Raw genomic sequence first — 26,339 nt, forward strand, 5'->3', positions numbered from 1 at the left:
GGCTGAGACCGTGGTGGGGGTCCTCCTCCCCGACCTTCGTGGAGAGAAGGAGGGAACACCAGAAGGGGACACAGCCACGGCCCCCTCCGCTCACCAGTTCCTGCTTTATCCCCAGCAAAGAGCTCTGGGGGTGGTGAGGAGCTGCTGTCAGCACAAGGGAAAGAAACCCTGAGACCCGCCGGAGGCAGGCCGGCCTGGTCCAAGAAGCAGCTCGAAGACCACCCTACCCTGAGAGCTGGGACCCTCACTCCCCTCCCGGAGCAGACAGGAGGCTTGCAGGCAGCGCTGGGCACCCGAGAGGCCATCGTCCCCCATCTGGAGCTCCCACAGTTCTGATATACGCTTAAAAATCCCAACATGTCAAGCTCCCACCTCACCAGGGTTCAAGTACACACTTCACAGAACACACAGATTCTCCTGTAGCAGCACCGCTTAGGCATGTGTGGGGCCATTTAGTTGGGGCACCTGGGCTGTTTCTTTACCATCTTCTCATGCAGTAGCTACACATCCACTTTGTCAAGGCCTCACCAGTCACCTCTCAGGTCCTTACTGTGCTCCCTCCGCAGATGAGAAGGAGACACCAGGGCCTGGGGAGGCATGGGCCTGCCTGCCTGCCCCAGAGCTGCAAACATGAATCTGAACATTTTAATGCTATTTCCCACAAGCTCTCATAGAAGTGAACTACTGTAACTCAGAAATAAATTTCAAGGGATACTGTGTCTTGGAAGCTGCTCAGTTAGAATGAATTTGGCCTCCCTGCCTGGAAAATCACTCTTAAAAGCAAACAGGCCCCAGGGTCACCAGGGGCCGGGATGATGCACAGAGGGGTTGGGGCATCGGCGTCGAATGATCCACGGTGACCACTTGACGTGTGTCCTTAGAAAAGAGACTTTGTATCCGGGTGCGGTGGCTCACGCCTGTCATCCCAGCACTTTGGGAGGCCGAGGCAGGTGGATCACGAGGTCAAGAGATCGAGACCGTCCGGGCCAACATGGTGAAACCCCGTCTCTACTAAAAATACAAAAATTAGCCAGGCGTGGTAGTGGGCACCTGTAGTCCCAGCTACTCGGGAGGCTGAGGCAGGAGAGTGATGTGAACCTGGGAGGTGGAGGTTGCGGTGAGCTGAGATTGCACCACTGCACTCCAGCCCAGCAACAGAGCGAGACTCAAAAAAAAAAAAAAAAAAGAAAAGAAAAGAAAAAGAAACAAGGAAAAGGGACTTTGTGGTTTGTGGCCCGGCACACTGGCTCACGCCTGTAATCCCAGCACTTTGGGAGGCTGAGGCGGGCGAACCGCTTGAGGTCAGGAGTTCGAGACCAGCCTGGCCAATATGGTGAAACCCCGTCTCTACTAAAAATACAGAAATTAGCCGGGCGTGGTCACGGGAGCCTGTAATCCCAGCTACTCGGAGGCTGAGGCAGGAGAATCACTTGAACCCAGGAGGCGGAGGCTGCAGTGAGTCGAGATCACACCACCACACTCCAGCCTGGGTGACGGTGAAGCTCTGTCTCAAAAATAAAAAATTTTAAAAAAAGGGCCTTTGCTTCTATAAATGGGATGAAAATTAAAAATCCTCTTCTCTAAGATAGAATAAATCTTTAATGGAAACAAACTGACCTCCATGGGATCATGATCTACTTCCAAACCCCAAGCTTCCAAATCCCAGCCTGAGGGCTCAGGCGGAGGACGCAGCTCAGGGAGTCACTGGCCACCACAGCGTGGGCAGAACCATCCTCCATCCTCACACAGCTCACAGCCTTGTGTCCTCATCTTAGCAGCTCGGAATAATCTAATGGAAGAGTTTCACAGTTGCCTTGGAAACCCAAGGGATTTAAGACTCTAACAAAAGTACACAGCCAAAATCACTTGTTGGATTCTAAAAACACCTTCTGCTCGACAACTGCATTTAAAGCATTCAGCCCACAGGCTTAAGGAGTGCACTATTTCTCAGTGCCTGCATCGACTCTCATAACACAAAGGCCTCCAGCACGGGCATCTGCCAGCGACTTACGTGCACGCACAGGGAGGTGGCCTGGGACCGCTGGGAGGGGCCTCGCTGTGCTGACAACGGACCCTGCAGCGCATCTGTAAACATCAGAATACACCCCCCCAAAGCCGTGTCTCTTGCCAGGGACCACTGCTTCTCAGATTTTAGTTGGAGCTAGTGGAAGATTATAAACAGTTACAAGCAGATGGAAAGGCCACTGGCCCTGACCTGCTGCCTGTACACTCTCCACATGTACAGCAGCACATAGAGAAACGATTTTCCCAACTAGTAATGTCTGGAGACATTTTTGGTTGTACCAACGGGGGATCCAAAGGCAGGTGCTCCTGGCATCTGTGGGTGGAGGCCAGGGGTGCTGCTAACATCCTGCAGTACCCAGGACAGCCTCACGATGGAGCACAACTCAGCCCGAGGCTGAGTTAAACCAACTGCTGTTTTTTGTTTGTTTTGGGGTTTTTTGATTTGTTTTGTTTTGTTTTGACAGAGGGTCTCAACTCTGTCTCCAGGCTGGAGTGCAGTGGCGCGATCTCAGCTCACCGCAACCTCCGCCTCCCTAGTTCAAGCGATTCTCCTGCCTCAGCTTCCTGAGCAGCTGGGACTACAGGCGCGCACCACCACGCCCAGCTAACTTTTGTATGTTTAGTAGAGACGGGGTTTCACCATGTTGGCCACGATGGTCTTGATCTCCTGACCTTGTGATCCGCCCGCCTCGGCCTCCCAAAGTGCTGGAATTACAGGCGTGAGCCACCCCGCCCGGCCTCAGATATCTTTTGTATTAGAAATGGGATTTCACTACTTTGCCCAGGATAGTCCCAAACTCCTGGCCTCAAGGGATCCTCCTGCCTCGGCTTCCCAAATTGCCTCCAAAAGGGATTTTGGGCCTGAGCGACTGCACGTGGTCACCAACTTTTACTGAACATCCAGGGTCTGGCCATAGCTCAGTGCAGGACGCACAGCAACAACTGAGATGAGAATGAATAAAAGCTACATTGTGTCAAAGTAGAACAGCATTTACCCGCAGGTGGGGTAGAGGCAAGAGGAAGGTACTGTATGACGGATACAGTTTCCCTTTGGGATGATGGAAAAGTTGTGATTGCAGAACTTCATGTGCCACAGAAGGGCATTTTGGTCAGGGACGGACCACAGATAACCACTGTGGTCCCGTAGATTAGAACGCAGCCGGGAAATTCCTGTCACCTGGTGACGTCATAGCCATCGCCACATCCTAGCACAACTTCAAAAAATCAGTTTAGTGTAGGCCACGCCAAGTGTTTATAAAGTCTGCAGCAGTGCACAGTTCTGTCCTCAGCCTTCATGTTCACTCAGCACTCGCTCACCCAGGGCAACTTGCAGTGCAGCAAGCTCTGTGCATGGCAGGGGCCCTACCCAGGCACGCCATTATCTTGTATACCCTATTTTTACAGCACCCTTTCTATGTTTAGACACACAAACACTTCCCATGGTGCCACAGCTGCCTGCAGTGCTCAGCACCGTAACTAACACTGGCAGGTTTCTGCTGGGCCTGTAACGGGCTGCACTTTCTAGTTCTGTGACGGGCGCTCCATGACGCTCCCAGAGCAACAGAATCGCCTAGCGATGCGTTTCTTGGAACCTATCCCTGTCATCAAGCGACGCGTGACTTTAACGCCAGTGAAATGTACATTTGAAAATGGTTAAAATGGTAAGGTTTACATTATGTATGTTCTACCACAATGATAAAAGTTAACGTATTATCGAGCTGTGTTCACTCCCAGCTCTCGCAGATCTCTCAGCGACAGAGAGGAGGAACCAGGGTCAGCAGAAGAGGCCACACCCGCCCTGCCCAGGAAACCTTCCAGCCAGGGGGGCAGGCAGCGTCTCCCACCCGCCACCCACACAGGCATCTGCGACATTTCTCAGGGCTTCCCACCCTGCGGCTTGCTGTCTTGCGTCCTCCTCTGTCCACTCACGCCCTCCCACGTTCATTTCCAGGCTTCATCCTGGAGGAACCTCCCCACGGGCAGCCCCTGCTAGGACACCTCCATTTCTTCTTTCCTTTAATTAAGAGACAGGGTCTGGCTCTGTCGTCCAGGCTGGAGGGCAGCAGCGCGATCACCGCTCTGCAGCCTGGACATCTTGGGCTCAAGCCATCCTCCCGCCTCAGCCTCCCAAGTAGCTGAAGTACAGGCACAGGCAACACCACACCCAACTCCAAATATCCTTCCTTGACTTGGGCCACAGCCTGGGGAAAAGAGCAGAGGCCAAATCCCCACAATTATTATTAATATTACATGCCCAGCACCAGGGATGGTGGCCAGTATTCAGCAAACATTTATTATTTACAAATATGGAAGACACATAAGGGACAACCATTCAGGTGGTGACGTCCAGCTTCAACAGAGCTAAGCTCAGAGCCCCTTTGCAGTGAGTAATAGGCAGGACCCAAGGGGAGACCCTGTATCATGAGGTGTAAGAAAAAACATCAGCCAGGCGTGGTGGCTCACGCCTGGAATCCCAGCACTTTGGGAGGCTGAGGTGGGTGGATCACCTGAAGTCAGGAGTTCGAGACCATCCTGGCCAACATGGTGAAACCCCGTCTCTACTGAAAATACAAAAATTATCTGGGCGTGGTGGCACGTGCCTGTAATCCCCAGCTAATCGGAGGCTGTGGCAGGAGAATCACTTGAATCCGGGAGACAGAGGTTGCAGTGAGCCGAGATCACGTCACTGCACTCCAGCCTGGGCAACAGGGTGAGACTGTCTCTCTCTCTTTTTTTTTTTTTTGAGATGGAGTTTCGCTCTTGTTGCCCAGGTTGGAGTGCAATGGCGCGATCTCGGCTCACCGCAACCTCCGCCTCCCAGGTTCAAGCGATTCTCCTGCCTCAGCCTCCCAAGTAGCTGGGATTACAGGCTACTTTTCTGTATTTTTAGTAGAGACGGGGTTCTCCATGTTGGTCAGGCTGGTCTTGAACTCCCGACCTCAGGTGATCCACCCACCTTAGCCTCTCAAAGTGCTGGGATTACAGGCGTGAGCCACCACACCTGGCTGAGACTGTCTCAAAAAAAAAAAAAAGAAAGAAAAAGAAAAAGAGAAAAGAGAGGAAACCAACACCGCTTGTTGGCTTCAACAGCAGAACCCACACGTGTCAGCAGACACAAAATCCACTTGCCGGGAAAGGCTGCTTCTTGGCTGTAACCTCTCAGGTCCCCAGGTCAAGGCAAGCTAAGCCACCAAGGACAAAGTACGTTCACATGGTGTTTCCGTTCAACATTCACTATAGCAACAGTGACCAAAGGCAGAAGTCCAGGATGAAAAGCCTGGAGCTGAAGACCACCCTGGCAAGCGGCCAGTCGAGTTACCCCAGTTGGGGCTCATGGGAGGGTCCCACAGGCCAGGGTAAGCCAACCCTGCAGGCCACGCCCTCACCAGGGCTGAGGGGTCCCCTCCCGGTGTTACCCACCCCCCGGCTCACGTCCCTTTGGCTTCAGAGGGGCCCAGCCCAGGCAGCCCCCGTGTGTGGGTGACACCAGTGCCGTGCTGACGGGGACAGATACACAGGGTCTCCGAGGGCCCTGGTGATGCCCTGCCCTTTGAGATGCATTGGCTGCATTCCCAGCGGTCACGACAACCTCCTGTAAGAGGAAATGACCCTAGAAAGCCACCAGTGTGAGCCTGGACATGCGTCACTGCCTCCGCACAGCACACGGCCGTGAGGCCTGGACACACTGGGGCAGCTGAGCCCCCGTAACAAGTGAAAGGCTTACTTGAGTCTCGGCTGCTGAACGGCCACCCCGACGTCGGCAGGAAGGACGGCACCGGGGAGCTGGCCCGGCTGTCATCTTCCACCTGCTGTGTGATGTGCCGCACGGTCTCTTTGTTTTTCCGATTCTTCCTTCGGCCCGTGGGCTGCCAGGCATCACCAGCACTCTGCTCTGAGAAAGAGTTCTGTACTGCACTGTCCTTGGCAGAAGGCAGCTCGCTCCCTCCGTACTGAGACGGTGAAACCTGCTCTTCCTTGATGCGCAGAGGCCCGTAGCCCACGTCTCCAGGCCACAGAGGCTGCGAAGAAACATCATCAGGGCCGTCGGCCTTGGGCTCCTGATCCTCTTTCCCATAGCTGCTCCCTCCGTCGTGACAGCTGGCGATGGCCGAGTCTCCGGAAGAATTGGCAGGACTCGTTCGCCGTGCCAGCCACGGGGAGATGCTCCTCCCGGCCATCACGGCCGAGATGAGAGCTTCCGTGCTGCTGCTGGACGAGGCGCCGATCTCGAACTCCGCAAGCTCATCTGAGGCGTCCGACTTGATGCTGATGTCCAGCGCCGCCTTGATGAAGTCGTGGCAGGCTTGCACGATGTCCGTCATCTGCAGGAAGCTGGCAGCTGACATCACCTCGATGACGTTCCTGCTGGTGAGCGCCAGGTGCGCGGAGTACATGAAGTCGATGATGGCCTTGAAGCCCTGGGCCGTGACGATGTCCAGGTGCGTGACCGTGGCCTGCTCCGACGTCTTCTGCACCTGGCAGTAGAGCGTCTTGAAGTAGCGGCTGCTGCCCAGCAAGACGTTCTTGTGCGCCTTGAAGACCTTGCCCTCCACGACCACGCAGACGTCGCACAGGACGCCGTGCTGCCTCTGCTCGTTGAGCTCCCGCAGCAGGTGCCGGTAGTGGGACGCGATTTCCATATCTTCCTTTCGGTTGTTCATTTGGAAGCCCTGGTGTCGCCTCTTCTACAGACTCTGTGGAGGTAAGAACAAGAGTTACCCAAGCTCAGCACAGACAGAGGCCGTGAGAGGACGCCGGGCGGGGCGCAGGAGGGCCATGGGGCACAGAGTGCGGCCAGCGGGAGAACGACCCACGCGAGAGCCCATCCACAGGTGTGCAGCAGGAGGCCTGTGTCTCCGCCTGAAGCAGGGCAGCAAACGCCGGAGGGCACCAGTGCGTCCAGGGTGGGACGTCTGCCACGTGTTTCCGTGCTCGAGGCTAATGGGGTTCTGAACAGAATCCCACATACGGCAACTGGCATATCCCAGGAACGATGAGAACACCCAGCCGTGACTGAGCAACTCTTACCCAAACTGAGAACTCGGTTAAATAACCCACACTGTAGCCATCCCTCACGCTTGAAGAAACATTCTTAAGGAAAAAGAATAAAACTTCCAGGCCAGGCGCGGTGGCTCACACCTGTAATGCCAGCAATTTGGGAGGCCGAGGCGGGTGGAGCATAAGGTCAGGAGATCGAGACCATCCTGGCCAACACGGTGAAACCCCGTCTCTACTAAAAATACAAAAAAGCAGCTGGGCCTGGTGGCGGGCGCCTGTAGTCCCAGCTACTTGGGAGGCTGAGGCAGGAGAATGGCATGAACCCGGGAGGTGGAGCTTGCAGTGAGCCGAGATCGCGCCACTGCACTCCAGCCTGGACAACAGGGCGAGACTCCATCTCAAAAAAAAAAAAAAACAAAAAAAAAACAAAAAACTTCTTACACAAAAAACCCACAGAATAAGGAATTAAAGCATTCATAGCCTTAGTCCTGAAAATTTCCAAAACTCTGAGCTCAAACGAGCTCAAGTCTTCTGGAGGAGGGAGGCTTCCTGGCTTAGGCCTGGGTCCCTGCCCAGCACTGGGACAGGGCAGGAGGGAGCTCAGGCCCTGCGGCTGCCAGCGTCCTGGACGTCTGAGACACGACTGGTCTCTGGGTCCGCCTCATCAGAAGACAGCCCTGTCTCACAGAGTCACAGGAGACACAGAATCATTTCTGAATTGGGTGCACCCCGTCCTGGAGTCTCTCCTGTCTCTCCTTAGACTCAGGGATGTGAGTCCTCCGCCTGTTCTCGTCTGCTGGGGCCGCCCTATCAAGCCTGGGAGGCTCAAACAACAGAAACTTATTCTCAAGTCCAGAATCAGGATGTCGGCCGAGCTGGTGCCTGTTCCAGCCCCTCCCGCAGCCGGCGTTCTGTGTGGAGGCATCGCACGAGCTCTGCCTCCGTCTCAACACGGTTTCTCCCGGTGTGCACGTCTGTGTCCAAATGTCACCCTTTCACAAGGACACCAGTTGTCCGGGAGTAGGGGCCCACCCCCACAGCCTCATCTTAATTAATCATATCCACAGTGACCCTGTTTCCAATAAGGTCACATTCTGGGGTCCTAGGGGGCTAGAACCTCCACAGACAAATCGTAAGGGGACACGTTCACCCCACAGCCCTGCCTGGGAAAGAAACAGTGGTTGGGTCTCTCCCGTTACAAACCCCATTCTCCAGCTGATGAGTCAGGTAGGACTCACCTGAAATGCTAAATGTGTTTAATAGGAGAAAACTAAGCGAGCGTGGGAATATTCCATGTCCTTCCGGCAAGGAGCCCCCACATGCAGCCCTCATGGGGGACGGGGCCGGGGCCGGGGGCTCAGCAGTTTTGTATCACACACTCCTGTGCTCCGACTGGTTACGACATACACACCTTCACTTAGTCATGACAGAATATTTTCTTTTTTTTTTGAGACGGAGTCTCGCTCTGTCCCCCAGGCTGGAGTGCAGTGGTTTGATCTCGGCTCACTGCAAGCTCCGCTCCCAGGTTCATACCATTCTCCTGCCTCAGCCTCCTGAGTAGCTGGGACTACAGACACCCGCTACCACGCCTGGCTGACATTTTTGTATTTTTAGGAGAGATGGGGTTTCACCATTTTGGCCAGGCTGGTTTCAAACTCCTGACCTCAGATGATCCACCCGCCTCGGCCTCTCAAAGTGCTGGGATTACAGGCGTGAGTCACCACGCCCAGCCTAAAATGTCCTGAGAAAAGTAATTATTCTGTCTCACATTTCACAGGCTGGGAAGATGAGGTAGAAAGGAGAGAGAAGCTTTTGTGCCTGTCTCTGCCTTCAGGGTCCTGGGCCATCCCCTCCTTGGATGGTGCGGGGTTCCCAGGCCCCCACAGCCGGTGTTGCCTGCCGGGAGACGCGCTGCAGAAGACCGGGCCCAGCCTCCCCTTCACTTCCTCCCCGCTGGGCATGAGGGCTGTGATGGCGGTGACCGCTGACCATTACAGGAAGGGCCTCAAGCCCCCATGATGCCAAGACCAGGCCCCCGCCTGACTCCAGGTGCTGCCTCAACGGCGGCAGAGAACAAAGGCCCCATCCCGCCCCACACTGGCCCCGGGCTTGAGGGCTGGAGGCAAACACGTGTGGGTGCGAGCAGAACAAGGAGCTGCCGAAAAGGAAGACGTAACGTTCGGAGCAGGCTGTGGGGAGGGGGTCATGTGCTGAGGCCGCCCGGTGGTTCTTGACCGGAGAGCATCTCAGAGCCCCAGGAGGGCAGGGCGGGCCCAGGGGTTTGGGGAGAGCAGGGCAGGTGTCCCACCAGGCACAGCTTCACCCAAATTAACTAGGCATCGGGGAAGTGACCAAAACACACTTCAAACCCAGGAAAACAACCATTCAATCCCGAAGCTGGGGGGTCCACAAGTGACACCTGGCTCCGGGCCACGTGATGGGAACCGTCAAAAGCTCCAGGCACCCTGTATCCAGGCTAGGAAGCTGACCGATCATATTTAATTTCCTACGTGAATAAAACGTCTCTTTATTCATCAGGAAAACAGAGCCTGTAAGAATTAAGGAGAACTATGAAAACAACAACAAAAAATGCCAGAGATTTTATAGAAGCAGAGGCTACCTCACAATGGTCCACACCTCCACGTAAGATTTCACAGAAGCAGCGGCTACCTCACAACGGTCCACACCTCCACGTAAGATTTTATAGAAGCAGCGGCTACCTCACAACGGTTCACACCTCCACATAAGTTCAACTTAAATCAAAAGTTCTGAAATACATTTAATAATGTATTTCAATCCAATCAGGGCAGCTTAAAATCAGTTATATACTCAGAGATTTTATAGTTAAAAAAATAAATAAAATTTTCATTTGGGAAAAAAGTTATCTGTCAGGCCGGGGGCGGTGGCTCACGCCTGTAATCCCAGCACTTTGGGAGGCCAAGGCGGGTGGATCACGAGGTCAGGAGATCGAGACCATCCTGGCTAACACGGTGAAACCCCGTCTCTACTAAAAATACAAAAAATTTGCTGGGCGTGGTGGCGAGTGCCTGTAGTCCCAGCTACTCAGGAGGCTGAGGCAGGAGAATGGCGTGAACCCGGGAGGTGGAGCTTGCAGTGAGCTGAGATCGAGCCACTGCACTCCATCCAGCCTGGGTGACAGAGCAAGACTCCGTCTCAAAAAAAAAAAAAAAAAAGTTATCTATCCACTAAAAGGAAAAAAGTAACAATCTTTTGCAGTGGCACGATCTCAGCTCATGGCAGCCTCCAACTCCTGGGCTCAAGCAATCCTCTTGCCTCAGCCACCCAAGTAGCTAGGACCACAGGTGCACACCCCAATGCCTGGTTAACTTTTTCATTTTTTGTAGTGACAGGAGTCTTGCTTTGTTGCCCAGGCTGGTCTCAAACTCTTGGGCTCAAGCGATCTTCCCACCTCGGCCTCCCAAAGCACTGGAATTACAGGCGTGAACCACCACACCCTGACAAAAAACGATAATCTTCAAAAGAGATTAGTCAGCTACGGAAATATTAAGAATACACATAATCTCTCTAAGCCCAGAACAGGGAAGTTCTAGGAGAATATTTGAATTTACATTTCAAATTCGATAATCTCTCAGCATCAGAAATCCGCTCGTGGGGCCACGTCAACCCCACTGTGGTAGAAGAGCAGCTGCAACCCCAAAACAGAAGCACCCGGGGCTACTCAGGCTCGACACGCAAGCAGGGAACTTGAGCTCACAACCCGTATTCTGTGTGGGAAGCACCTGCCCTGGCCTGGAGGAGCACACCATCTAACGGACACACCCCTGGCCACAAGACACACCGCTGTTCACAGGACACACCTGTGGGCAGACAGCTGCATCCACAGGACACACACCTGTTTGCTGGGCACACCTGTGGCGGCGGCACAGGCTCACAGGCACTTGGTACATCTCAGGTGCCCGTGTGGCACCCCCGTGCGCGAGGTGCCCCTTCAGAGAGGAGCTCCCGATCCACACTGGGGCACAGGTGCCAAGTCTCCAAAGAGTGGGTGCTGCGGGCTGCAGGGACCAAGGGGCACCCGCGGCTGCACTGATGTCAGGTTGCCCAATAGCTACCCTAGACCCTCAGAGGGACGCCGCCTCTGCTGTCTCCTCCAGACACCGCCTCAGCTTTTTCTGAGGCTTCTTGGTATCTGCTTTACTTATATATCACGAATCTCAAGATCCTTCCCTTCAAACAGAATCGCTTATGAAACGGGCATCAGCATAACCACTCTGGTGACCACAACAACCTGAAGCCATGCTCCAAACTCACAAGCCACGTCACCGTGCAGGTGCTGGGGGCACAAACCCACGCATGGCTCCGCCTCAGCCGCCGACAACCAGGTGCACAGGACGCTGCGCAGTTACACCCTGCAGGCTCCGCCCCAGGTGCACAGGACGCTGCGCAGTTACACCGTGTAGGCTCTGCCCCAGGTGCACGGGACGCGGTGCAGTTACATTGTGCAGGCAGTGAGGGGGGCTGCGTGGGGCCTGTCCTGCCAGGCAGGCAATGCGCCAGCATGCTGTGCTTTTGGGGGCTATTTCAAACCCCAGTAGCCACCAGGAGAGGGAGAGGTGGTCTCCACAGTGCACGCTAACGAACTGAGGGCCTCAAAACCAGCACAGTTGGGAGGGATTCAGCGGCGAGCCTGTGCTTCTAGCTCCAAAGCCCGGGTGCTCCCACCCATCGTGCCGTCCTGTGCTGGCACCAGGTCGGACAATCCTCCCTGGGATCCGGGGAGCAAAGTCATGCACCTGTGTCCCCAGCAGAATGACCACCGGCAAACAGGCTCCGCCAAACGTGGCTTCTATCCTCCTCCTCCCTGGGTCAGCTGGAGTGAAGGAAGAGTGGCCTCTGCCGAATGCACATAGGAACGGCCCAGCCTCTAGGGCCATCTTGGAAGTGGCAGTGCCCATCCCAAATCCTCTCTCCAACAGACTCCCGGAAGGTGACAGGTGTCCATCATTGAGCGCCTTTGAAGACTGTAAACAGGCGCGCTGCTGTTGAGGACGCACACTTCCCACTCCAATCCTCTCATTTGAGGACGAATGTGCCCTGGCCACAGCCTGGATAGATCCCCGTGTCGCAGGACGCAGACCAAGGAAATCTGAAGGCCGCGATGAATATACTCCATTTGCTGCACTGTGTGTTCAAAGTATTAATTTAGGGGGCAGACTGGGGTTATTTTTCCCCGCGTCCCTAAGGAGCTCCGCCCGGAAGGCTGTTTGTTCTAATAAAAATGTAAAACAGCAGGCGTGATTCAGGCGGTAGTGTGTCTGCCGCATCCACCGGACGCCCGATCCGCGTAGGGCACAAGGCAGGGAGGGCGGGAGGCCTCGGGTGCCCCCTGCTGGCAGCGCCTGGCACGCGGCGTCCCGGGCCTCCGGCTCCTCCCCTAGGGCCCATCCCTGCGTCTAATTCCAAACAACTCAGCGGGCAAGAACGACCCTCTCAAACATCAACTCACACTGTTTTACCACATTCACACTTGATCTCTCTGTTTTGCCTCTGACTTGAAACCTGCATTTCCGTTAGGCTCCACTTAAACCTTTCATTTAAAATTCTGCTTAAGGCCGAGTGCGGTGGCGCACGCCTGTCATCCCAGCACTTTGGGAGGCCGAGGCGGGCGGATCACCTGAGGTCAGGAGTTCAAGACTAGCCTGGCCAATATGGTGAAACCCCATCTCTACTAAAATACAAAAATTAGCAGGACGTGATGGCAGGCGCCTGTAATCCCAACTACTTGGGAGGCTGAGGCAGGAGAATCACTTGAACCCGGGAGGCGGAGGTTGCAGTGAGCCGAGATCATACCATTGCACTCCAGCCTGGGCAACAAGAGTAAGACTCCATCTCAAAAAATAAAATAAAATAAAAATAAAATAAAATTTTGCTTAAAATGTAATCTAACAGGCCAGGCACGGTGGCTCAGGCCTATAATCCCAACACTTTGGGAGGCTGATGCAGGAGGATCACTTGAGGTCAGGAGTTCAAGTCCAGCCTGGGCAAAATGGTCAAACCCGGTTTTTGTTTTTGTTTTTTTTATATATACTTTAAGTTCTAAGGGTACATGTGCACAATGTGCAGGTTTGTTACATACGTACACATGTGCCATGTTGGTGTGCTGCACCCATTAACTCGTCATTTACATTAGGTATATCTCCTAACGCTATCTCTCCCCCCTCCCCCCACCCCACAACAGGACCTGGTGTGTTCCCCACCCTGTGTCCAAGTGTTCTCATTGTTCAGTTCCCACCTATGAGTCAGAACATGCAGTGTTTGGTTTTCTGTCCTTGTAACAGTTTGCTCAGAATGATGGTTTCCAGCTTCATCCATGTCCCTACAAAGGACATGAACGCATCCTTTTTTATGGCTGCATAGTATTCCATGGTGTACATGTGCCACATTTTCTTAATCTGGCCTATCATTGATGGATGTTTGGGTTGGTTCCAAGTCTTTACTATTGTGAATAGTGCCACAATAAACATACGTGTGCATGTGTCTTTATAGCAACATGATTTATAATCCTTTGGGTATATGCCCAGTAATGGGATGGCTGGGTCAAATAGTATTTCTAGTTCTAGATCCTTGAGGAATCGCCACACTGCCTTCCACAATGGTTGAACTAGTTTACAGTCCCACCAACAGTGTGAAAGTGTTCCTATTTCTCCACATCCTCTCCAGCACCTGTTGTTTCCTGACTTTTTAACGATCGCCATTCTAACTGATGTGAGAGGGTATCTCACTGTGGTTTTGATTTGCATTTCTCTGATGGCCAGTGACGAGCATTTTTTCATGTGTCTGTTGGCTGCATAAATGTCTTCTTTTGAGAAGTGTCTGTTCATATCCTTCACCCACTTTTTGATGGGGTTGTTTGATTTTTTCTTGTAAAGTTGTTTAAGTTCTTTGTAGATTCTGGATATTAGCCCTTTGTCAGATGGGTAGATTGCAAAAATTTCCTCCGATTCTGTAGGTTGCCTGTTCACTCTGATGGTAGTTTCTTTTGCTGTGCAGAAGCTCTTTAATTAGATCCCATTCATCAATTTTGGCTTTTGTTGCCATTGCTTTTGGTGTTTTAGACATGAAGTCCTTGCCCATGCCTGTGTCCTGAATGGTATTGCCTAGTTTTCTTCTAGGATTTTTATGGTTTTAGGTCTAACATTTAAGTCTTTAATCCATCTTGAATTAATTTTTGTATAACGTGTAAGGAAGGGATCCAGTTTCAGCTTTCTCCATATGGCTAGCTAGTTTTCCCAGCACTATTTATTAAATAGGGAATCCTTTCCCCATTCCTTATTTTTGTAAGGTTTGTCAAAGATCAGATGGTTGTAGATGTGTGGTATTATTTCTGAGGGCTCTGTTCTGTTCCATTGGAAACCCGGTCTTTACAAAAAATACAAAAATTAGCTGGGCGTTGGCCGCGCGTGGTGGCTCACACCTGTAATCTCGCACTTTGGGAGGCCGAGCTGGGCGGATTACCTGAGGTCAGGAGTTCGAGACCAGCTTGGCCAACATGGTCAAACCCAGTCTCTACTAAAAATGCAAAAATTAGCCTGGCATGGTGGCACATGCTTGTAATCCCAGCTACTCAGGAGGCTGAGGCAGGAGAATCACTTGAGCCTGGGAGGTGGAGGTTGCAGTGAGCCGAGATCATGCCACTGCACTCCAGCCTGGCCAACAGAGCTCGACTCTGTCTCAAAAAAAAAAAAAAAAAAAAAAAATTAGCTGGGCATGGTAGTGCACACCTGTGAGTCCCAGCTACTAAGGAGGCTGAGGTGGGAGAATCACCTGAGCCTGGGAAGCAGAGGATGCAGTGAGCCAAGATGGTGCCACTGCACTCCTGCCTGGGTGACAGAGCGAGACTCTGCCTCAAAAAAAAAAAAAAAAAAAGTAATTAACATATAAATCACCATTTTAAAGTGGAAGCAAGATACCCTTGGCTCTAGAATCAAACTGCCAGTGGCCAGGAGGGCTCTGGGGAAGACAAAGGTGGCCGCAGCCATCTGTCCAGATCAAGTTTAACTCACCTACTCTAAGAACTGCCCTCCACAATTATTTTGTGAAACTGTTTTGTTTTCAGACAAGGTGTCACTCAGTCACCCAGGCTGGAGTGCAGTGGCATGATCAGGGCTCACTGCAGCCTCCACCTCCCGGGCTCAAGCAATTCTCCCACCTCAGCCCCCTGAGTAGCTAGGACCACAGGTGCACACCACCACACTCAGCTAATTTTTTTTTTTTTTAATTTCTTACAGAGACAGGGTTTCACCATGTTGCTCAGGCTGGTCTCGAAGTGCTGGGCTCAAGCCATCCACCAGCCTCGGCCTCCCAAAGTTCTGGGACTACAGGCGTGAGTCATCACGTGTGGCCTGGTGAGACTAACTTTTTTTTTTTCTTTTAGATGGAGTCTTGCTGTCGCCCAGGCTAGAGTGCAGTGGTGCAATCTCAGCTCACAGCAATCTCCACCTCCTGGGTTCAAGCGATTCTTGTGCCTCTGCCTCCCAGGGAAGCTGGGATTACAGGTGTGTGCCACCACACCCAGCTAATTTTTGTAACTTTAGTAGGGACAGGGTTTCGCCATGTTGGCCAGGCTGGTCTCAAGCTCCTCGCCTCAAGTGATCCTCCCACCTCAGCCTCCCAAAGTGCTGGGATTACAGGCACAAGCCACCACGTGTAGCCTGGTGAAACTAATCTTTTAACAGGAAAACGTTTTGAACAGACACATCACAAAGAAGAAACATCAGCAGGCACACATGGACAGAGGCTTCCCCAGCTGTCAGGGAAGTGAGCCCGGAACCACAGCAAGCTCCCCCATGAGAGTGGCCAGGACTAAGAGGCAAGGCCACACCATGTGTCCTCGAGGACACGAGCACCTGGGGCCTGCTCAGCTGCTGAGGGCACATGGAACGGTGCAGCCGCCGTGGAAAACAGTTCAGCAAAGCTGAACTCCACAGGACCCAACAACTCCGGTACCTACCCGAGAAGCAAAACCACCTGTCCAGACAGACTCATGCGCGAACGTTCACACCAGCTTCGCTCAGAACAGCCAAGGTTTGGGAACAACCCGAATGTCCAAATGTGCGTCAACAGGTGAGCAGGTAAACACGGGATGCTTCCAAACTGCAGAGGCAGCTCAGGCACAAGAAGGGGCTGCTGGGCTCCATCCCGGCCTCGGCACCCTGCAGCACCTCCCTGCTCAGCCTTCTGTCCCCCTATACAGGTCACGTCCAAGCCACACGGATTATCCCACAGTTACGCTGAGTAACAGAAGACAGTCACCAAAGAAAGCGTGTGATTCCCTTTATAGGAAACTCTAGACAACAGAAGTGAGTCCACAGTGGCAGACAACCGGCCGGGGGCTGCCTGGGCTGGGGTAGGGGGAGAGGCTGCGGGAAGCTCCTGTGGTGATGGTGAGAGTTGACAGCGTGCTGGCAAGCCCTCACAGCCCTCGCTCACTCTTGGTGCCTCCTCGGCCTCAGCGCCCACTCTGGCTGCGCTTGAGGAGCCCTTCAGCCCGCCGCTGCACTGTGGGAGCCCCTTCCTGGGATGGCCAAGGCCGGAGCCGGCTACCTCAGCTTGCGGGGAGGTGTGGAGGGAGAGGCGTGGGCGGGAACCGGGGCTGCGTGCGGCGCTTGCAGGCCAGCTAGAGTTCCCAGTGGGTGTGGGCTTGGCGGCCCCGCACTCGGAGTGGCCCAGGCCAATGAGGGGCTTAGCACCTGGGCCAGCAGCTGCAGAGGGTGTCCGCCAGCACTGCCGGCCCACCGGCGCTGTGCTTGATTTCTCGCCGGCCCTAGCTGCCTCCCCTCAGGGCAGGGCTTGGGACCTGAAGCCCGCCATGCCTGAGCCTCCCCCTCCCCGCCGTGGGCTCCTGCGGAGCCTCCCTGACGAGTGCCCCTCCCTGCTCCACCGCGCCAGGTCCCATCAACTGCCCAAGGGCTGAGGAGTGCAGGTGCACGGAGTGGGACTGGCAGGCAGCTCCACCTGCGGCCCCAGTGCGGGATCCACTCCGTGAAGACAGCTGGGCTCCTGAGTCTGGTGGGGACTTGGAGAACCTTTATGTCTAGCTAAGGGATTGTAGATACACCAATCAGCACTCTGTGTCTAGCTCAAGGTTTGTAAATGCACCAATCAGTACCCTGTGTCTAGCTCAAGGTTTGTAAATGCACCAATCAGTGCTCTGTGTCTAGCTGATCCGGTGGGGACTTGGAGAACCTTTATGTCTAGCTGAGGGATTGTAAATACACCAATCAGCACTCTGTATCTGGCTCAAGGTTTGTGAACACACCAATCAGTGCCCTGTATCCAGCTCAAGGTTTGTGAATGCACCAATCAGTGCTCTGTGTCTAGCTATCTAGTGAAGACTTGGAGAACTTTTGTGTCTAGCTCAGGGATTGTCAATGCACCAATCAGCACCCTGTCAAAATGGGCCAATCAGCTCTCTTTAAAACAGACCAATCAGCTCTCTGTAAAATGGACCAATCAGCAGGATGTGGGTGGGGCCAGATAAGGGAATAAGAGCAGGCTGCCCCAACCAGCAGTGGCAACCTGCTGGGGTCCCCTATCCACACATTGGAAGTGTTGTTCTTTTGCTCTTTGCAATAAATCTTGCTGCTGCTCACTATTTGGGTCCACACCGTCTTTATGAGCTGTAAGACTCACCGTGAAGCTCTGCAGCTTCACTCCTGAAGCTAGTAAGACCACGAACCCACCAGAAGCAAGAAACTCCGAACACGTCTGAACATCAGAAGGAACAAACTCCAGACACGCCACCTTTAAGAACTGTAACACTCACCGCGAGAGTCCATGGCTTCATCCTTGAAGTCAGTGAGACCAAGAACCCAACAATTCCGGACACAATGGGGACGGCCTGTGTCTCCAAAGGCACCGGCAGCTCCACCCAAGAGTTTGAGCTCATCAAATTATGCTCGTTAAACAAGTGCCGTTTACTGCATGTAAATTATGCCTCAATAAAGGATTAGTTTTTGTAAAAATATTCTTCCTCAGCTATAATCCTGTGCTTATCCAAGGACCTCACTGCCATTTGTTACGGGTTGAACCCCCCGCCCCCGCCTCCCAAATTCATGTTGAAGCCCTAACCCCTCATACTTCAGAATTCCACCTTATTTGGAAATAGGTCGTTGCAGATGCAATTAATTAAGATGAGGTCGCTGGGGCTGGACACGATGGCTCACACCTGTGATCCCAGCACTTTGGGAGGCAGAGGCAGGCAGATTGCTTGAGGCCAGGAGTTTGAGACTAGCCTGGCCAACATGGTAAAACCCCGTCTCTACTAAAAATACAAATATTAGCCGGGTGTGGTGGTGCACATCTGTAATCCCAGCTACTCAGGAGGCTGAGGCACAAGAATCACTTGAACCGGGAGACGGAGGCTGCAGTGAGCTGAGATCGCGCCACTGCACTCCAGCCTGAGTGACAGAATGAGACCCTGTCTCAAAAAAAAAATGAGGTTACTGGGGGCCCCTAATCCAGTATGATGAGTACCCTTAAAAGGGGGAGAAATTTGGACACAGGCTGGCACGAAGCGGCAGCAGCGGAGGCCCCGCCAGAGGCTGGAGAGAGGCCTGGAGCAGACCCCCAGCACCCTCCCAGAAACCGCGGCGGGCCGACAACCGAACCTCAGACCCCCAGCACCCTCCCAGGAACCGCCGCGGCCGACGACCGAACCTCAGGCCCCCAGCACCCTTCCAGAAACCGTGGCGGCGGAAGGCCGAACCTCAGACCCCCAGCAAACTCCCAGGAACTGCGGCGGGCTGATGCCCAAACCTCAGACCTCCGGCCTCCAGGACTGGAGGGAATAGATGTCTGTTGTTTACGACGTTCCCTTTGTGGCCCTTTGACATGGCAGCCCCAGGTCACTGACGCCCCGTTTCTACCACCAAAGAGTGCGATGCCACAGACGCCAACAGGGGGAAACACGTTTCTGGGCAGCTCTGCCCACTCTTGTGAAGAAACCCCCCAACCCGGCTCCCCCAGGGCACCTCACCAGCAGGAACCAGGCGTGGGCACCATCCCCCAGGATGCCATCCAGGCAGGGACCAGGGTGGGCACCATCCCCCAGGGCGCCTCGCCAGCAGGAACCAGGCACCTCCCCTCACACCAAGGTGTTCATGGTTTACCTTCTTCTGAAAAAATCAAGGTTAAGACACGAATACTGTGAAACTGTTGTACAAATTAAATTTCATATACGTCATATTATCATTGTTCGTGGTCGCATTTCAAAATTTTTAAGTGAGCTCCTGACTAGAAAACACTCCAAGACATGTCAGCAGAGTCGTCTTTCGACGGCGAGACCGGTGGTACTATCCACATCATCTCCAGTGAGCAAGTGGGTGCTGGCGATGAGGACTTTAGGTTTTCCACATGGCAGCCGCCATGTGGCCATCTGAAGATGCAAAGCCATGTCTGCCGGCCCCGGGCTGCCCAGGCCCTGGGCTGCCCAGGTCTCTGTCGGAGGCCCTGCCAGCCCCGCCCCTCCCTGCCCACTGGCCCCTTTCAGTTCCTTCATCTCCAGCCCGGCTCTGACGCCCAGGCCGCCTCCTCCGCCTTCCCGAACCTGGCTACCGTCACTTCCTTCTTTTTGTTTTTGTAATGGGGTCTCACTCTGTCCCCCAGGCTGGAGTGCAGTGGCGCAATCTCGGCTCACTGCAGCCTCAACCTCCCAGGCTCAAGGCATCCTCCCACATCAGCCTCCTGAGCAGCTGGGACCACAGGGGCACGCCACCACACGGGCTAATTTTTTTGTTTTGTAGAGACGGGGTTCTGTCATGTTGCCCAGGTTGGTCTTGAATTCCTAAACGAACCTGCCGCCCTGGCCTCTCAAAGCGCTGGGATGATAGGCGTGAGCCACTGCACCGACATAACGTCACTTCCTTCTGTCGGGCGTCCCCAGCCAGAGCCCAGCACACTTCCCCTTTCCAAACACCTCTCACTGCCCTGCGCTGTCCCGTCTCAGCCCCAGCCACCAGGGTCTCGGTGGGCTGTGGGGTCCCTGAATGGAGGGGCTTCCACTCCCACCTCAGCAGCTCCAGGCCTCAGCATCCCTCCAGCTCCAGCCAGGTGCCCACCAGTCACACGCAGGGGAAGCCTGGAGCAGTGCCTGGCTCAGGCCATGTGTGAGGGTGGCAGGGGTGCCCCCAGATGGGCACAAGGTGCTCTGGGCATCCAGGAGAGGGCCGGGGCAGCTGAGCTCCTAGTCGGTCATTTGGGTTATAGATGACACAGTGGAACAGGTCAGATCTGTAAAGGCGAATCCTGTCATGAATCACAACAGCGGTCCTGAGCCCTCTCAGCTGATGGACACAGCCTCCCCCTCCTCCAGGAAGCCCTCCCGGGCGTCACTGTTCTTACACTGACAGCACACATGCCACCTCGCTGCCTGACACTGCCCTGCCCTCCTCTCAGCCCAGGGACCACATCTCAATGCTGGACAGGCCCAACACATACACTTGGGGTCAACAAAACTACAGTACCAGGCCGGGCACGGTGGCTCACGCCTGTAATCCCAGCACTTTGGGAGGCCAAGGCAGGTGGATCACCAGGTCAAGCGATCGAGACCAGCCTGGCCAACATGGTGAAACCCCGTCTCCACCAAAATTACAAAAATTAGCCAGGCGTGGTGGGGGGCGCCTGTAGTCCCAGCTACTCGGGAGGCTGAGGCAGGAGAATCGCTATAACCTGGGAGGCAGAGGTTGCAGTGAGCTGAGTTGGCACCATTGCACTCCAGCCTGGGCAACATAGTGAGACTCCGTCTCAAAAAAACAACAACAAAAAAAACCTACATGACTTTTTTTTTTTTTTCTCAGAAGGAGTCTCGCTCTGTTGCCAGGCTGGAGTGCAGTGACATGATCTTGGCTCACTGCAACCTCCACCTCCCGGGTTCAATCGATTCTCCTGCCTCAGCCTCCCGAGTAGCTGACATTACAGGCTCACACCACCATGCCTGGCTAATTTTTGTATTTTTAGTAGAGACGGGGTTTCACCACGTTGGCCAGGATGGTCTCGATCTCTTGACCTCGTGATCCGCCCACCTCGGCCTCCCAAAGTGCTGGGATTACAGGCATGAGCCACCACGCCCGACCTACAGTACCTTTTGAAAATTAAATCTGTAATACTGATTTACAGTATTTCAAAAATGTCTCATACTAAGTGCTGATAGAAGGTAAAATGAAACAGCAGCCGGGCAGTGTGGTACACACCTCTAATCGCAGCACGCTGAGAGGCTGAGGCGGCAGGATCACTTGAGCCTAGGAGTTGCAGGTTACAGTCAGTGAGCTCCGATTGCACCACTGCGCTCTAGCCGGAGTGACAGAGCAAGTCCCCCATCTCTAAAGGAAAAAAAAAGACACAGGGAGGAGAGAAGGTCATGTGACCACAGGCAGAAACTAGAGTGACAAAGTCACAAGCCAAAGGATGCCTGGAGCCACCAGAAGCTGGAAGAGGCAGGAAGGACCCTGCCTGGAGTCTCCAGAGGGAGCATGGCCCTGAGACACCCCGAGTTCCAGCGCTGGACTCTGGAACTGAGAGGAGACGCCTCTGCTGCCGCAAGCTGCCCAGCAGGTGGTACTTTCACAGCAGCCCCAGGAAACTAATACACAAAGCCATGCATCAGCTTTTTTTTTTTTTTTCTTTTTTTTGAGATGGAGTCTCGCTCTGTCGCCCAGGCTGGAGGGCAGTGGCGCGATCTCGGCTCACTGAAGCCTTCAGCTCACTGCAACCTCCGCCTCCTGGGTTCAAGCGATTCTCGTGCCTCGGCCTCCCCAGTAGCTGGGATTATAGGTGTGTGCCACCACACCCGGATAATTTTTTTGTATTTTTAGTACAGACAGGGTTTCACCATGTTGGCCAGGTTGGTCTCGAACTCCTGACTTCAGGTGCTCTGCCCGCCTCCGCCTCCCAAAGTGCTGGGATTACAGGCATGAGCCACCATGCCCGGCCCCAACTTTTAAAAATATTGTAATTTTCTCAGAAAGCTAATCAGCTGGCTGGGAAAGGTGGCTTACGCCTGTAATCCCAGCATTTTGGGAGGCTGAGACGAGCGGATCACCTGAGGTCAGGAGTTCGAGACCAACCTGGCCAACATAGTGGAACCCCGTCTCTACTAAAAGTTAAAAAATTAGCCTGGCATGGTGACAGGCGCCTGTAATCCCAGCTACTCGGGAGGCTGATGCAGGAAAATCGCTTGAACCCGAGAGGCGGAGGTTGCAGTGAGCCGAGAACATGTCACTGCACTCCAGCCCAGGCAACAACAGTGAAACTCCATCTCAAAAAAAAAAGAAAAGAAAGCTAATCAGCTTAACAAGGCAAGAAAACTATTTGTGTACATTTTAAATCTGAGATACTGCTATGGCTAACTCTGACCTGAAATGGTAACTTCAAAAAAAATAGAACCTAAATAAGAAGGTTGTAATACCTGCTTAAAATAAAGGCAACACTATGCTCTCAAGGAATATGATGGAATCTTTCTCTTTTTTTGAGATGAAGTCTGGCTCTGTCACCCAGGCTGGAGTGCAACGGTGCGACCTCGGCTCACTAAAACCTCCACCTCCCACGTTCAAGCGATTCTCCTGCCTCAGCCTCCCATGTAGCTGGGACTACAGGCGCCCACCACCACGCCCGGCTAATTTTGTTTTGTTTTGTTTTGTTTTGTTTTTGTTTTTTGAGATGGAGTCTCGCTCTGTCGCCCAGGATGGAGTGCAGTGGCGCCATCTCGGCTCACTGCAAGCTCCGCCTCCCAGGTTCACACCATTCTCCTGCCTCAGCCTCCTGAGTAGCTGGGACAACCAGCGCCCGCCACCACACCCGGCTAATTTTTTGTATTTTTAGTAGAGACGGGGTTTCACCGTGTTAGCCAGGATAGTCGCGATCTCCTGACCTCACGATGCACCTGCCTCGGCCTCCCAAAGTGCTGGGATTACAGGCGTGAGCCACCGCGCCTGGCCAGGATTGGTGTTAATTCTTAAAATGTTTGATAGAATTCAAGTGAAGTGATATATATGATCATATACATATAGAGAGAGAGACAGAGATGGATTTTTCTTTTGTTGGAAGTTTATTGACTATTGATTCAATTTCTTTATTGAAATTGACTTTTCTTTTTGGAAGCTAAAAAGTACAATAACTGTAGTGAAAGTTTCTGAACTTTTCTTTCATTGGAAGTTTTTTGACTACTGATTCTTTATTTGTTATAGGTCTATTCAGATTTTCTGTTTCTTCTTCAGTCAGTTTGGTCTCGCTCTGTCGCCCAGGCTGGAGTGCAGTGGCGCCATCTTGGCTCACTGCAACTTCTACCTCCCGAGTTCAAGTGCTTCTCCCACCTCAGCCTCCCCAGTATCTCGGACTACAGGCGCACGCCAGCATACCTGGCTAATTTTTGTATTTTTAGTAGGGACTGGGTTTCACCATGTTGGCCAGGCTGGTCTCGAACTCCTGGCCTCAAGCAATCCGCCCGCCTCGGCCTCCCAAAGTGTTGGGACTACAGGTGTGAGCCACCGCGCCCGGCCTTCAGCTACTCCATTTTTTAACATTTTGCCGCATTTGTTTACATCAAGCAATATGATAGAATCCCTAACCAGTTACTTTTTGCTTAAAAGCTGTACTAGGCCAAAACAAGCGAAGCACCCGTCTGTGTGAGGCAGCGGGTCTGGCTTACAGGCGGCGCCTCAGGGCTCGCTCCCCCTCTGAGCGGGTCTCACTCCCAGAGCGGGGCTCGCCCGGTGTCTGGTCTCCGAGGCCATGTGCCCAAGTCCCCACCTTGTGCGGCACAGGCCCTTCCCACAGGGGACACTCACGGAAGCTGAACGGACCTTCCCACAGGGGACACTCACGGAAGCTGAACGGACCTTCCCACAGGGACACTCACGGAAGCTGAACGGACCTTCCCACAGGGGACACTCACGGAAGCTGAACGGACCTTCCCACAGGGGACACTCACGGAAGCTGAACGGACCTTCCCACAGGGGACACTCACGGAAGCTGAGCGGACCGACGGAGGTGGCGTGGATGAGCAGCAGCCGCCTGAGCAGTGAGGAAACCCCGCGGGCAGTGCGGTAAGGACCCCACCCAGACTACTGGATTTCACCGCCGGCCGCCTTCGATGGAGGAGTCCTCAGTCTCCACATCCGCACGGCTCAGAGGGAGGGGGGCCCATGGGGCCCCAGCGATGAACCTGTCGGGGTCCCCTGTACCCTGTAGGCCAGTCAAGCCATCCTTCCCAGCCCTTGCCCCGGGGGCTGAGCCCAGGGCAGGGCCCGGAAGGCAGAGGCCACGGAGCCCGGGGCTTCAGGGGTGCGTGGGGCGGGAAGCGGGGCCAGGGCGGAGGTCACGGACCGGGTCAGCCGGACCCACAAGGAGTCTCAGCCCCGGGCCCGGCGGGAGGGAAGGGGAGGCCAGGCTCTTCCTCCTAGGGCAGGGCCTGGGCTCCGGGGCAGTGTGACCTCCCGCCCCTAAGCGAGTCCTGCCTCCCCATGAGACCCGAGCTCCTCCAGCGTGGGTGGGAGGCGGCCCTCCTCCGTCAAGCGCTCGGCCAGGACAGGCGCCAAGGCCGCCTTAAGAAATAAAACCAGCAGGCGCGGTGGCTCACGCCTGTAATCCCAGCACTTTGGGAGGCCGAGGCGGGCGGATGGTGAGGTCAGGAGATCGAGACCATCCTGGCTAACACGGTGAAACCCCGTCTCTACTAAAAAATACAAAAAAAAAAATGAGCCGGGCGTGGTGGCGGGCGCCTGTAGTCCCAGCCGCTTGGGAGGCTGAGGCAGGAGAATGGCGGGAACCCGGGGGGCGGAGCTTGCGGCGAGCCGAGATGGCGCCACTGCACTCCAGCCTGGGCGGCAGAGCGAGACTCCGCTTCAACAAAAAGAACAGAAAGAAAACTCCATGATTCACGAGGTAAGACCTGGGAGCTGCCAGGACTCAGGGCCTCAGGGACGCCCGAGCAAGGGCGGCTCGGTGCTCCGGTGCTGCAGAGGCACTCAAGGGGCTCTCCACGTTCGCCTTCCACGCTCCCCTTCGCAGGGACCGCAGCGCCTGGGGCACTTCGCCATGGGCTTGGCCGAAGTGGGCACTAAAGGTGCAGACTCGGTGGAGCCAAGGGGGGCAAGGTCAGCAGCGCTGGGGGCGCAGCCCTGGGGGCCCCGCCGTGGGCCACGCCCAGCGCTTCCGGTCCTCATGGCCGCGTCTATTCCAGGAATGGGGTCCTGGGGTTCCGCACAGGCCTGCTGGGGTGGTGGCCCCACATCTTGCCTGTGTCCCCCCATATTATGCCCAAGGGAGCAACAAAGGCCACCCCTGGGTCCAGGCCTCAGGAGCTCACAGGAGCCCTGAGCCCGGAAGACAGCAGCGCCCTCACGCGGTCCTCAGCAAACCTGCCAGAGCCCAGCAGGTGGAGAGGACTCCAGGAGACAGCAGGAGCTCCGCGACCTCCCTTCCTCTCCCCTCTTCTCCCTTACGAAGTTAGCCTTAGCCGTGTGGTGGCCAGTGTGGCTTAACTCAATGATACAATTTTAAAGATTTCTGGAAAGGACTTAAAAGACACGTGCTTGACTCTGAGAAAAGATTTCAAGGCCAGGCCAGAATGGTGGCTCATGCCTGAAATCCCAACGCTGAGGGAAGCCGGGGCGAGCAGACGGCTTGAGCCCAAAAGTTCAAGACCAGCCTGGGCAACATGGTGAGACCCCATCTCTACAAAAAATAGAAAAAATTAGCCGGGCATGGTGGTGCACACCTGTAGTCCCCGCTACTCTGGAGGATGAAGTGGGAGGATCCCTTGAGTCGGGAGGTCGAGGTTGGAGTGAGCCAAGATGGCACCACTGTACTCTGGCATGGGTGACACAGCAAGGCCCTCTCTCAAAAAAAAAAAGAAAAGAAAACTCTAAATACATGAAACTGGCAAACATTAACGTAATGTCATTACAAAGGTGGCCGTGACACAGGAGGCCCAGAGTGGGGCGGCCCTTGAAGCAGCCTGCAGCATGGGGATGAGGCCTGCAGATGCCTCTGCCTCTTTTGACTAATTCCACTTCTGAGACTCTGCCCCAAGGAAATAACCCAAAAAGCTAATTGGTTCCAAGATGTTCCAAGCACTGCTATGGCTAACAGTGACAAACAGAAAAAGACCCAAACACTCGACAATTCGAAGATGGCCCAGAAAACCGTGAAGTATTAAAACTGAGCAAAACCCAATTCCAGGAACATTAAAAATGCCAGTTACGTGGATGCTTAGAAGTTTATCAGAAATTAACGGGAAGAAATGAGAACAGAAAGCCCAGCTGGCCGTGTCTGCACAA

General features: G+C 54.2%; 1 protein-coding gene across 7 annotated transcripts in view; it reads right to left on the reverse strand.

Moving 5' to 3' along the window:
- ZBTB46 (zinc finger and BTB domain containing 46) overlaps nucleotides 1–26,339 on the reverse strand; it is an 88,421-nt gene that overhangs the window by 41,446 nt on the left and 20,636 nt on the right. For 6 of the 7 annotated variants that reach the window (XR_008674449.2, XR_008674450.2, XR_004069288.3 and 3 more), the window contains exon 2: nucleotides 5,750–6,719. Coding sequence is in view for 3 of the 7 variants with exons in the window: in XM_055372702.2 (XP_055228677.2) it covers nucleotides 5,750–6,686 (937 nt within the window). In the remaining 4 variants the exon portion in view is untranslated. Of the gene's footprint in view, nucleotides 1–5,749; nucleotides 6,720–21,254; nucleotides 21,816–26,339 lie in introns of those variants that run through there. The other variant, XM_055372701.2, reaches the window with a different exon arrangement.

The sequence above is a fragment of the Gorilla gorilla genome, chromosome 21 (assembly GCF_029281585.2).
Source record: "Gorilla gorilla gorilla isolate KB3781 chromosome 21, NHGRI_mGorGor1-v2.1_pri, whole genome shotgun sequence".
NCBI lineage: Eukaryota > Metazoa > Chordata > Mammalia > Primates > Hominidae > Gorilla > Gorilla gorilla.